This window comes from Rhincodon typus, chromosome 4 (assembly GCF_021869965.1).
Source record: "Rhincodon typus isolate 14 chromosome 4, sRhiTyp1.1, whole genome shotgun sequence".
NCBI classification, from domain to species: Eukaryota; Metazoa; Chordata; class Chondrichthyes; order Orectolobiformes; family Rhincodontidae; genus Rhincodon; species Rhincodon typus.
In genome coordinates, this window is record NC_063335.1 from 63399999 (window position 1) to 63413706 (window position 13708).

The following is a 13708-nucleotide window of genomic DNA, read 5'->3' on the forward strand; positions in this document are numbered from 1 at the left end:
GATAATAGGTCATATGTTAATGTGGGCATCATATTTATTTAAGCTATTGATTTTGATCAAAACTAAACATTTGTCACTTGTACCATTCCATGGTTTCTGATTATTGAATGCAAACTTCATAGTGAGATTGGAGGATGAGTTGTGATTTGTTTTTCCTGCTGAAACATCAGCTTGGATGTTGAAGGTGAAGTGACTACTTGAGCAGGGCTTCTGGCTGACAAGGCTGCAGTGTTTCACTTGATATTTGTTCCAATGGAATGTAACAGCTATCAAAGCATGACTGGCATTGCAAGGCACCACTTTGTTCAGTGACTGAGTCCCCTTTGCAAAATTACCGTAGCTATCATTTATTGAGGAATCACGAATGCCGCCTTCATCATTACCCTTCCTTTTAAAGAAAACAACCCTAGCTTCTCCAGAGTTTGCATAACTGAAGTTCTTTACCCTGGTACCGTTCTAATCTCTCCTACATCCCCAAAGGCTCTGACATCCTTTCTGAAGTGTGGTTCCTGAAATTATTATATTCCAGCTGAAGTCTAACCAGTGTTTTATGGAGGTTTAGTGTATTGTCTTTGTTTCCGTACTTTCTCTCTCTCGCTACAAATAAAGCATAGGCATCATTTTTTCTTAAACTTTCAAAAGTGCAAGGAATTGTACATATCCTCATGCTTTGCTATAAATCACCACGCTTTGCTATAAAATTTCAGGTACCACGTATTTGTACATTTTTACAATGCTGCCTTTGAGAAGTCCGTTATTGTCCTCTTTTACTTTACAAGTTTCATGTCACTTCCAAATTTTGAAATTCATTCCTTTATCTTTAAGTTCAAGTCATTTAGGAAATATCGAACAAGTGAAGGCCCTAAAACTGACCCCACAGGCACATTTGGGCACATTACCATATTTCTCCTCATTTTGCTTTCTGCTCCTTGCTAATATCATGGGTTCCTGTCCCCAATCCAATGAGGTTTAATGCTATTCACAATCTTGTAGTACTTTATCAAACAGAGCATGGTTGATTGTTGTTACTATCAGATATTGTATATATAAACTCACCTGACATTCCACTACTTGACAGCAACCAATATTTGGCTGATTTCTGCTAGTTCTTTAGTTTGTAGCCCTTTGGAATTGTATATGCTGAAATATGAACCCACTGGGTCATTAAATTTCCTTAAACTTCACAAGGAATTGCAATGTGTCACTTTTACTAATCTGGCCATAAAACACACATTTCGTGACTTTCTGTCATAGATTGTGTCAATGACCACTCCTGTTCTGTTGTGTACCTTTTGGACTCTAAACTGCATTCCAGTACTTTTTTTAACAGGTAATTTCCACTTTTTACCAACGGCCAGCTTTACTAAGGTACATCTGTTGCTGAGTTTTCCCTGAACTCTAATCTTGTTCAGTTACATGCAGCAAATACTGTTTTAGACTTGTCAATCTCCTCTTGGCTTTATTAACCTATTAGTGGCACCTGGCTTTTTTTGAGTTGCCACATCTTTCAGAGCTGTTCCTAAATTCTGACTGCAACACCAAGCAGCCTGATAACTCCTAGAACTTTGGTCCGAGTTCTAACACATGCTAATCTTGGGACTTAACTCATTGTCCCCTCCACAGATCCCTTGTTGTTCAGTCATCTTCCCTGCAGGCTCGCTGCTTTTCGTAAAATCTGCATTGTGCATTGAATGTAGTAGTTGGGAGGCCATGTTGCGGCTGTACAGGATGTTAGGCTGCTTTTGTAATACTGTTTAATTCTGGTCTCCTAGATATAGGAAAGATGTTGTGAAACTTGAAAGGGTTCAGAAAAGATTTACAAGGCTGTTGCTAGGTTTGGAGGGATTGAGCTATAGGGAGAGGCTGAATAAGCTGGGACTATTTTCCTTGGAGCATCATAGGCTGAGGGGTGACCTTAGAAGTTTATGAAATCATGAGGGGCATAGATAAGGTAAGTAGACAAGGCCTTTCCTGGGAGGGAGTCCAAAACTACAGGGCATAGGTTTAAGGTGAGAGGGGAAAAATCAAAAAGGAATCTGAGGGGCAACTTCTTCATGCAGAGGGTGGTGTGTGTATGGAGCAAGTTGTCAGAGGAAGTGGGGGCTCATACAAGTACAGCATTTAAAAAGACTGGATGGGTATATGAATAGGAAGGGTTTAGAGGGATATGGGCCAAATGCTGGCAAATGGGACTAGATTAATTTAGGATATCTGGTCAGCATGGACAAGTTGGACCAAAGGGTCTGTTTCCATGTTGTGTGTCTGTATGACTGTGTACTGTATTTTAGGAAAAAATGCCTTTTTTAAAAAAAAAAAAAAAAAAATCCAAAAACACACTTCTGTGGATTCTGGAATCTGAAATAAAAGCAGAAAATGATGGAAATTCTTAACAAATTAAAATCAAAAAGAACTGCAGATGCTGTAAATCAGGAACAAAAACAAAGTTGCTGGAAAAGCTCAGCAGGTCTGGCAGCATTTGTGGAGGAGAAAACAGTTAATGTTTTGGGTCCAGTGACCCTTCCTCAGAACTAGTTCTGAGGAAGGGTCACTGGACTCAAAACGTTAACTCTGTTTTCTCCTCCACAGATGCTGCCAGACCTGCTGAAATTCTTAGCAAGCCTGGCAGCATCTGCAGAAAGAAAAGTAGTTAGTGTTCTAGGTCTGTGAGGTTTCATCAGAGCTGGGGAAAATTAGAATGGTAATAAGTTTTTTGAGAAAGTGGAGTGGAGAGGGGAAAGGAGAAGAACACAGGAAGGTAAGTGAGGAAAAGCTTCATGGTGTATGATCATGTGGTGTGTTAATTAGGCAAGTAAAAATTCAATGTCTACAGGTGGTGCGAATAATAGGAGGGCAAGTAAATGCAATAAGAGAAATGGGAGGTGGGGGGAGAAAAGCAGCAGTGGAACTTCAAACAAATTTTAGATATTTGATCTGAGATTTTTCAACTGTCGAATCCAGAAAATATCCTGCTTTTCAAAAAAAAAAGCTGAATTTTGTGCTTATGCATTGAGCTTCATTGGAACACTAATTGATCAAGGATACGAAGGTCCCCAGTGAGAGCAAAGTGGAGAATTCTGATAGCATGTGACTGGAGGTTTTGCCACGTGGCAGCATTGTTAGGTTGATTAAACAATAAACCGACATGTGGCTAAAGACCCTGATCCTGAGCATCATTGAGATAGTCACCTTCTTTGTTTCAATTATACACATATATGCATTTACTATATATATTCATGACTTGGAAGAAGGAAGTGAATGTAGTGTAGCCAAATTTTGCAGACAATACTGGTGGAAAAAACAAGTTGCTAGAGGGATGCAAACAGCTTAGAAATATTAATAGGTTAAATCAGTGAGCAGGAAGTTGGCAAATGGAGTATAATGTGGGAAAATGCAAAGTTGTTCATTTTAGAAGGGAGAACAAAAGGACAGTATTATTTAAATGGAGAAATACTGCAAAAGGACTTTGGGGTGCTGGGTACTTGTGCACAAAACACAAAGCTAACGCACAGGTGTAATAGGTAATCAGGAGGGCTAATGGAATGTTGACCCTTGTTTCAAAGGCTGTTGAAATACAAGGGTAGGGAAGAATTGCTGCAACTGTACGAGGTGCTAGTTAGACCACATCTACAGTACTGAAGAAGGGCTCAGGCCCAAAATGTCAGCCTTCCTGCTCCTCTGATGCTGCTTGGCCTGCTGTGTTCATCCAGCTCTACACCTTGTTATCTACAGGACTGTGTAGTTTTAGTCCCCTTATTTTATTGGAAGCAATACAGAAAAGGTTCACTAGGATGATCATTGGTATTGAGGGATTGTTGTATGAGCAAAGGTTAAATAGGTTGGGTGTCGACTCATTGGCGTTTAGAAGAATGAGAGATGATTTCATTGGAACATATAGGATTCTTGAGGGATTTTACGGTAAATGCTGAGAATGTTTTCCCCTCCTTTGGAGAATGTGTGACCAGATGGCACAGTCTCGGAATAAATGGATGCCAACTTAAGACCGGAATGAGGAATTTGAGGGTTGAGTATCGTTGAAATCATTACCACAAAAAACTCCAGGGCAGAATCCTTGTGTATATTTTAAGGCTGATAGATTCTTGATTACTTGAATCAAGGGTCATGGGGAAAGGGCAGGAAAGTAGACGTGTGTAATGTCAGATCAGCCATGTTCCTACTGTGAATGGTGGAACAGCCTTGGAGCTGAATGGCCTTGTCCCTATTCCTGTTTCTTATTGCCCAAAACTCATTTCAATTCAGGATAAGTACAGTTGACAACTCTGTCTTTGTATCCTTTTTGCCCTTGAGGCAGTGGGGACATTTTTAAATACATGAGATGAGCCCTGATTTTGGTGACCATCTTAGCAGCATGTTGGCTTTCTTAAAATAGCTGATTGCAAAGAGTCCACATTGAATAAGGTTTGTGACTTGAAGGTTAAGATCATGATATGATTGTACAACAATCCAACTATCACCTCTATGGTGAACTAGCCACAGGGGTCTCAATCCACTGGACTTCTGTACTTACGTTGCAATGACACCTGCAAGCAAGATAGGAAAGTGGCTGACACACCAAGGCGAGAACAGCTATTGCTGAGGAGCTTCACTATTCAGAAGGTCATTGGAAGAGCTGGAGAAGCAGAAATCATAGCTGGATGAGAAGTGGATCCAGATTAAAAATGGCTAGTGAATCCTTCACGTTGTCCCTCCCTATCTTCTTCCATAAGAGACCACTGCGCCAGAGAGGGTATCTGAGCTACACCAGTGTTCAACAGAGTTGATCAAGTCTCGTAATCCTTTCATGAGACAGAAGGCATCAAGGGCATGCTCGTAGGTCCTATTTCCCCTTTGTTCCTGATTTGTCGAGGATTCCCAGATACTAAAAAGGGTAGTTTTTTTTACAGTTAGCTGAGCATGGGAAACTCTACCACAGAAGGATATAAAAACAATCTAAATGCTAACCTCCTCCTGCAAGGAGGATCACAAGAACTTGCGTTTGCTTTTGCCTTTGCTCTTGGTCCCATTTCTCCCTGGCTCCTATTTATGTCCTTTTGTTCTTAAAGTCCCCTTGTGACTGTTCACCACCAGTTAAGCTACTGTGGTCCTGTTTTCCAACTTGCACTGATGTCTTGGGCCCCAACTAGTGGCAGATGTTGGTGGGTGCAAGTGGGCCTGCTAATTGCACCAACAAACTGCTGTCACTAAATGGTACCTAACCAATTTAAAATTATTACGTGGGTAAGTGCAATTTTTAGTATTTACAGTATAAATGGAAATTTTAAATGTAAAGATTTATTTATGAAGGTGTTCAGGAATGTATAGCATTTCAACTTTTGTTCTGAGAAACATCTGAATGAATAAATATAAATTTGTGTGTGTGTGTGTGTGTGTGTGTGTTTTGCTGATATGTCAGTTTTAACATTAAATGAAACATTGATTCCCACAGAAAATAGTTATTTCACTTGAAGTTGCACTTTTCAGGAATGCAGCCGCAGCTCTGTGAGCCAAGATAACACATTGAGCAGAGGAGTGTGGTGATGGTGGGGACTTGGAATCATAACCAGTGTTGGGTTGATATCAGACATTTGTCAAGCCAAAATATTGAGGCTATAGAAAAGCATTCAAAGGCAGCCAAATATCTCCAAACAAGTACAGGCATCAATGAACAAGATAAAAATGGAAAGTACTGTGGATGCTGTAAATCACGAATGAAAGCAGAAGTTGCTGGAAAAGCTCAGCAGGTCTGGCAGTATCTTTGAAGAAAAAAATCAGTTAACACTTTGGGTCTGGTGACCCTTCCTCAGACCCTTTTTCCTGATCAATGAACGAGTCCTTTCAGCAGCTTTTCAGTTATTTTTGTGCCAGACTTCAGCCTTTGTAAGTTGAAGAGGTTGCTGTTTATCCTACATTTAATATGTACTCAATATTTTTGACTGCAGTCTGCAAGTCAAAAATTATTTGGTGAACGTGGCTGAAGCCATATGTAGTAAAGTAACACCAAATACTGAATGGGGACAGATCACTCAGTATCTAAATTAGAGACTTTAGAGCCAGCTCTGAAGTGTTACTGAACTTGAAGCGTTAACTCCATTTTTCTCTCCACTGATGCTACCTGGCCTGAGTTTCTCCAGCACTTTTTTTTTTTGTTTGTTTCAGATCTCCAGCATTTTCAGTTAATCATCTCTGAAATAAAATGAATACTTGGTTGAGGGTGCCAGCAGCCAATTAATGGAGGTTGAAATGGATGAAATTGTGGAGGTAGTTGATCTTGCCGATGAAGAGTGCATACGGTTGAATTGTCAGCTCAACATTGAGTAAAACAAAGAGCTTAGACACCGTTTGGTTCAGCTTCAGACCTTGTGAGATGGGTGGAGTTGGTGGTAATGGAGCTAAGTTTGTTGCTCAAATAAATTAGAATTGTTATGGTCTCAATTTTTAATTGGAAGACACTTTTGTCCTCATACTGGATGTCTGATAAGGTGATTTACAAATTAGAGACTCTGGAGGGTATATTTATAAGCTGCTTCTGCCTAAGGTTTCAAGCACGACAATGCAACAGTCTGAATGTTGTTGCAGCTTTTGTTGAAAGTTACTGTTAAATGGTAAATATGATGACCACGTTCTTTAATCCTTTGTCACGAACAATCACTTGATCTGTTTTTTTTTTTGAGATTGAGATTTTTCAATAGTATTGCATGACAGCTATCCAGATTCTGTCAAATAATGACTTGAGATACTGGAACAAATGGGCAAGGCTGCAGTTTAAGTCAGCTGACAACACGGTACTCCTTTACCATAAGAATGTTGTTTAAACACATTACAGGTCTTGGCATGCTAAATTTTTTGCTGGTGACATCTGAAGTGTTACATCCAAATTATTATCTGGCCTTCCTGTTTTTGTAGGCACTAAATCAGTGCGTGTTCAGCATTTTGTGCACATATTTACTGTGACTAAGATTTATTTCATTGCACACAGAAAACCTAGAGAAACCAAGGCTGTTTCTAATTCACTTTGTTAGTTCAATAATTGACATCTTAATGAACCTGTCAATAGATTTAGTGTATGAATAGAGGTCAATTTGTTGGTTTCTTATGCCTTCAAAGACCAAAAGTATCTCCAGTTAGGAAGGCGAAGAACTCTGTCAGTCAATACAGCTTATTGAATAGTAAAGCGAAAGTGGATGTTTATTAAAGAATAAAGCTTTGCTTTATTATTTTAGATGGAATAGGAGTGATAATGGGTAAGACTTACTGTGATAAGTGATATTAACAGTATTCACCATTTCAAATAAAATCCAGTTTATTGGTTTATGGTTGGCTTTGTCAGTGTTTGTCAAGTTACTTTTCTAACATGGACAGATGAAATCACAATTTAGTGTACAAGTTGAGTGAAAATGAAATACTGGACATATTCAGCAGGTCAGGCAGCATCTGTGAAGAGAAATAGAATTAATGTTTCAGGTCAGTGGCATTTTATTAGAACTTCTTCTCAAAGATGGTTGAGGAAGGAGATTTGACTGGGACTTGGTGCATATCTGATCAAATGTGCCAAAGGAAATCAAGCAATGGAAGTGGATTAAACTCAAGATGGTTGAAGATGCAACTGGAAGTTCTGTTGGAGAGAAGTGCAGATGGGCCATTCGTAGTTGAGAAGTGGCAATAAATTAAACACATACCAAAGCAAAATGCCATAGATGTTGGAATCTAAGATAGAAAAATAGCTGAAATTACTGATTAAGTCAGCAGCATCTGTGAAAACAAAGAGCAGTTCAAATCAATAATCTTTCAAGACATAAGTTGAAGGCTTATTTTAATCCTATTCATAATGAGTGTTGAAGCTCTGTACAACATCAACTGGTGATGCTTAACTTGAGAGAGATTATCTAAAGTAAACTCAATTTGTGACAGATACCTCAACTTAGGTAATTGAAACTCATAGATTGGAGGCATGTCATGTATTGATGTGTTGTGATTCTAAGAAAAAAGAATTGAATATTTTTTGATCAAAAATACATTTTTGACATGGCATTGCTACCTTGCATTGTAAAAGTACATGGCTCTTAGCTGACTACTGAGCAGTGATTTTGCAATTTAAAACTTAATGATCTACAAAGCTAATTTCATTATAAATGATGAGGTGAGAACTGTTATCTTGATTACTTATTTTCTTTCTAACTTCAGAGCTCCCAATATGTGCAATGTGTGGCAGGTTGTCTGCAGCTAATGCTAAGAATCAATGAATATCGTTTTGCCTGGGTAGAAGCTGATGGAGTGAACTGGTAAGAATTTTTAAGGACGTTAATTTTTTTTACAGGCAAATTAGTCAAGTAGTCTATTATGGCTCTGAAGTATTTGATGATCTGCTTTGAGACTCTATGGTAGCAAATTGCTTGATCACTTGTAGGCAATATATTCATTCTGCAATAGCAGTTTGTTATACAAGAACATTTTGCTGCATATCCTGGAAAAGTGCAATTAAAATGAAGATGGTGGGCGTACTTAGCCTGGTGGCATAACTGAACAGAGAATAAGATTTAGAATATGAAATTGGGTGGCACAGTTGGGGTGCTGTGCACTTTTCCACCTGCTAGTATTGATATTTTAACAGCAAGGCGAAGGTGTTAGATGGGTTGCCAGCTCTGAAAAATCAAGGCCCCTTTATTGGCCAAACTTTGGGCCACCTCCCAATGCTGTGGTATTTTACCATGTACTCATTTGAGACATGTCAGTATCACCAACCCTGCTGTACCCAACAACTGCCTTGCCAGGTCCAGGTCGTAAAACCTTCCACTTATCTGGGAATCCAAATCTAGTGATGTTCATCTTTACATTCTGCTTGCAGGCCCGGCAGTGCTCGCCATTCCTGGTACACTGCTTGGATTAGAGAGCTACCAGCTATTTGATTGACCTCCGTTTGCTCGCGGTCATATTTCATCCGGATGATAAGCCACTTTGAGCCAGTTGACAGTCCAGTTACTGATAAACTAATTTGGCACTGATTGGGCCACGCAAAGATGGAAGCTTGCCCTGACTTTGAAGCCAAGAGGAGAATTCTTCTACCCTTTCAGTTTCCTGACCTTGCATCAGAAATGGGCCCAGTTTGTGAGGCACAGAACCTATTCTGTATTTTCACATTTTGACAATTTTATTATATTGGTTATATTTTGCCTTTACTTCATTAAATAATTCTGTCAAAAGATTCTGTCTATCGTTTCCAACAATCCACGTAAGTTACAATCTCTCCTCAGGTACAAATAATTAATTTGAAATTCCGTTTATAGTTTCATATTCTATATTTGGACAACAAATTAAATACAGATAAGTGGAAATTTTCCACTTAAATTACTTTGGTCAGTATTTGTATTCTATAAATGGCATAAATTGGGAATTCAATGATTTTAAATCTTATTGGAAAAATTACTGAAAAGATAGAATGCTTGCGGTGGGTAAGGAAGCCTAAATTTGTGTATTGTATAAATGTATGTTTTTCTGTGGTTTGTAAGTGGTATTTAACTTAAATATCCTAGTCCCATGTCCTCTAATTTCTCCAAGCCCGTTGCACGGATCTCCAAGGTCCATGCATGCCAGTGATCGGAGATACTGGAAGCAAATGCATCAGCACACCAGTCGATGTGCGTGGATCCTCAGAACAGTGGCACAGTCGTACCACTTAGAGGAAACCTTCATTTCCTGGCATTAAGCAGGGCTTTAAGAAGATCTCCAGAGGAAGAGCAATTGCTTTGCCTAAGAAGCAGCTGAAGACCGTTTCCCCCAAAATGAGTCATCCAGGAACATAGGACTAGCCAACTCAATGTGAACTATGATGCAGTGCTTAAGGGAAGTAGAGAAAGAGGTGCTCTTTTGCTTTTGCCTTTTCTAACTTTTCTGATCTCCTGGAATTGATTCTTCTGCTAAGGAGAAGCAGCTAGTTATTTACTGAGTGTCTGAAGTCCAACATAGCTTTACTAACAGTTGTTATATTAATAGAATATATAAAAATGTAAAGGAACACATAATTAAACTAAATGAATAGTTGTTCAAAACACACAAAGAATGGCAGGACAGGTAATGCCACAGTTGCAGCATGTGGAAGTTCCTGAATGAAAGTGTCATCCAGAGCAAACATGTCTACAGAAAATGTTTGAAGTTCGAGCAGCTTCGCCTCAAAGTTTTATCTGCAATGCATCAGGGAGGGTAAAGTTACCTGTATTCTTTACACCAGGAGGCAGTAAAACCTCTTAGAATTGGGTAATCTGGTTTTGTTCAGTATTCGTGGACAGGAAAGTGTGACTAAGAGACAATTAAAGGAACCTGGAGTCAGGGTGGGGATGTGGGTTGCTGGAGCCTCTGCCTTTACAATTGTCCAACATGCTTGAGACTCTTAAGTTTTAGCTGAGTGAGAGTAAGGGCTTGCAAGGTGGATGAGCTAACTGATCGTGGCACAGGGAAGCAATTCAAGAGGGAGAACGAGAAGGAATGTAATGGTGGTCAGGTTAGTATAGTTAAGGGGACGAACATTGCTCTCTGCAGCAAAGAGTATAATTCCAGACTCGCGTTGCCTGCCTGTGCATTGGTTCTGAACATCGGCTCAGGGCTGAAGAGATCTTTGCAGTGAGGGGCAAAGGTCCAATCGTTGTGGTCCATGTAAGTACCAATGTTGCGGAAAGGATGAAGGGGGATGGTCCAAATTAAGAATCAGAATCTCAAAAGTCAAAATCTCTATTTAATTTATACATGGTTCTGGTAATACACAAAGGAGTGATTAGATTACGGAGATGAATGTGTGAACCTAAGACAAGACGAGAGGGAGAAATTTTTTTTTTTGATTCATAGGGCACCCTGTCACAACTGGAAAAAGTAGGATCTCTAATGATGGGGTGGTTTGCACCTGAACCATGCTGGGGCCAGTGTTTTTTGTGAGCTACATAACTGGAAGTCAGAATTTCAAATTCTGTGGTGGGAGCAAGGAAGATAAGATAAATCTAAGTAGGCAAAGCCAAAGAGAGTTATTAACAAGGGAAAAGATAAACTGAGAACGGAACTGATAGAGAGTCTGAATCTAAGAATAAACCAATAGATTAGACTAAAATTTACAATAAATGTAAATAGGATGAAGGTAAAAGCTCTAACTTTGAATGCACATAACTCTAATGAGCTGAGAGCAAAGATGCATCTACAGGATGATGTGGATGTGGACGTGAATCTTGAAGGGTACAGGATTTATAGGAATAAATAGGAAGCTTGGAAAATGTAGAGAGGCAGTTCTGTTATTTGATATTGGCTCAGCATGACGTATTTTAAATAAGCCAAACTGTAGAAACAATTTAGGTGGAAATGAGAGAGAGGCAAAAATTTTGCTTTGTAGGAGTGGTGTACAAGTCCTTTAAGAGGAATCCCAAGGTGGGGTGAAGCATAATGAAAGAAACAGAGAAGCTGTCAAAAAGACTTTTTTTTTTTTTTTTTTTTTTTAAAAGAAACAAAATGACTAAACCAAAAATAGGGAAATATTAGAATATAGGAGTAACCTAGCCAGAAATATAAACCTAGCAAGATCATCTGCAAATGTTTGGGGGAGAAAAAGTTAACAATTGAGCTTCGGTCAAATAAAAAGTCACATGGGGAATTTAATGATAGAAAAAGTTGGAGTTATGCCATCTGCATGATCACATTGAATGAGTGGACAGTCTTGAGGAGCTGAACGGCCGCCTCCTGTTCCTGTGAAAATAAGAAAATGGCCGATGAATTGAAGCAGCATTGTTGCATTGCTCCTCATTGTAAAGGATGTAGTAACATCCCAGAATCAATGATCGTTCCAGATATGGGGAGGACAGAGGAACTCAGGAAAATTACAATCACTGGAGAAGTGTAAATAAATAAATTTAGAATTGCAGCCAGTTCCCCAGGTTCTGGGGACTTCATGCTGGGGTCTTAAAGTGGCAAGTGAGATAGTTAATGCGTTGATTTTAATTTTCTAAATTCCCTCACTTTGGGACAGTTCCATTAGTTTGGATGATAGTAAATGTATTTTTTTTTAGTCCAGCAGGGACGAGGAGGGAGGCAACGCAGGAAACGTCAAGCCGGTTAGCTTAACACCTGTCGCATAGGAAATGAAATAACTTACACCCAGGGCACTTAGAAAAATTTAATAATCTTGCAGATTTGACATGGTTTGTAAATGGACATCCTATTTAACTTTTAACTTTTGGAGTTTTTTGAAGACGTAAGACCATGCTGTGCGTAAATGGGAACTAGTGGAATTACTGTGCTTAGATTTTTCAGAAAAGGTGCCACCTCAGAGATAAGTAAAAGCTCACCATGAAGGTGTAGTATATTGGCATTGCCAGAAGATTAGCCAGTTAACAGGAAATAGAAGGCATAAATGGGTCTTTTTAAAGTTGGCAAGATGGAATGTGTTATGTCCCACATAGTCTAAATAGTTGAAGACCCTGCACTTTAGATGTCTGACTTGAATGAAGGGAAGGAAGCTATGGTCGCCATTTTTTCTGATGACATAAACATGCATAGGAAAGTAAGTTGTGTAGAGGATGTGAGGCTTCAAAAAAAAAATGGAAAAATTGAGTGGGCAAAGATATGGTAAATGGAACATAATGTGTGATGTGAAGTTGTCCATTTTGGCAGGAAGATTTAAAAACCTAAATGGTGAGAGAGCAGAATCCTGAGATACAGAGATATCTGGGTGTCTTTGGCATGAATCGCACAAGGTTAGTATGCAGTTACAGCAAATAAGAAAGCTAAAATGGTGAGACCTCATCTGGAATTGTGCACTGTTATTAGTCTCCTTGTTTAAGGAAAAATGTAAATTCTTTGGGAGCTGTTCAAAGAAGGTTTACTGAATGAACATTTGGAATAATGTTGCTGATTAAGAAGAAAGATTGGACAAGCTAAACTGGCATCCACTGAAGTTTAGAGGAGTGAGAGGTGACTTGATTAAAACATACAAGATTTCTACTCTTCTGCTGGAATTAGGAACTAGAGGGATCATTGTTTAAAATCAGGGATCAGCTATTAAAGCAGATTGGATGGATTGTTTTCTGAATATCCTGAGTGATTGAAAAGGTGGCAGAGGCAGAATCTTTGAATATTTTTAAGACAGAGATAGGTACATTCTTGTTGGGCACTAAGATGAAAGATTTTAGTAAACGGGAATACAGATTTAAGGTTACAATTAGATCTGTCAGAATTTATTGAATGGAGCACCAAGCTTGGCTGAGTGCCCTACTCTGCTCATTCGTATGTGATAAGAGTTCATGAAGCGTGCTATTAACATCTAAACCTACTCCTGGTTCAGATAGAGAGGTGAGTTTTGAATTGCCATAATTTGCTGCTCAACTTGTACTACTGTCTGTCTCAACATATATAGTGCTGTTCCTCATTTTCCCCACTTAAGGATTTAATTTAATTTGTACCTTAAATGCTCATTAAATTCATTGTAGGAAGTTAGAGCTCATGCTTAACTTTTAAGTATGCTTTTAGCAGTGTGACAACTTGTGACAAATTGAATGGGGAAAAAAACATACAAGGATGGTGATAAGCCAGAGGATTGGGAAAAATTTAAAAGATACCAAGGAAAAGATAAACCTTCATGGAAAGATGCAAGTAATATCAATACAATACAACAAGAGCTTGTTTAAAGATATTAAAAGGGAGAGAGGACAAAGTTAACATATGTAAAGATAATGAGGCACCTTGA

At 38.9% G+C, this 13708-nt stretch overlaps 1 protein-coding gene across 7 annotated transcripts in view; it reads left to right on the top strand.

Annotated features, from left to right (window-relative positions):
* Positions 1 to 13708, top strand: part of atp6v1h (ATPase H+ transporting V1 subunit H) — a 113951-nt gene that overhangs the window by 48711 nt on the left and 51532 nt on the right. For all 7 annotated transcript variants that reach the window (XM_048595931.1, XM_048595935.1, XM_048595934.1 and 4 more), the window contains one exon: positions 8179 to 8276. In XM_048595931.1, coding sequence (XP_048451888.1) covers positions 8179 to 8276 — 98 coding nt within the window. The remainder of the gene's footprint in view (positions 1 to 8178; positions 8277 to 13708) is intronic.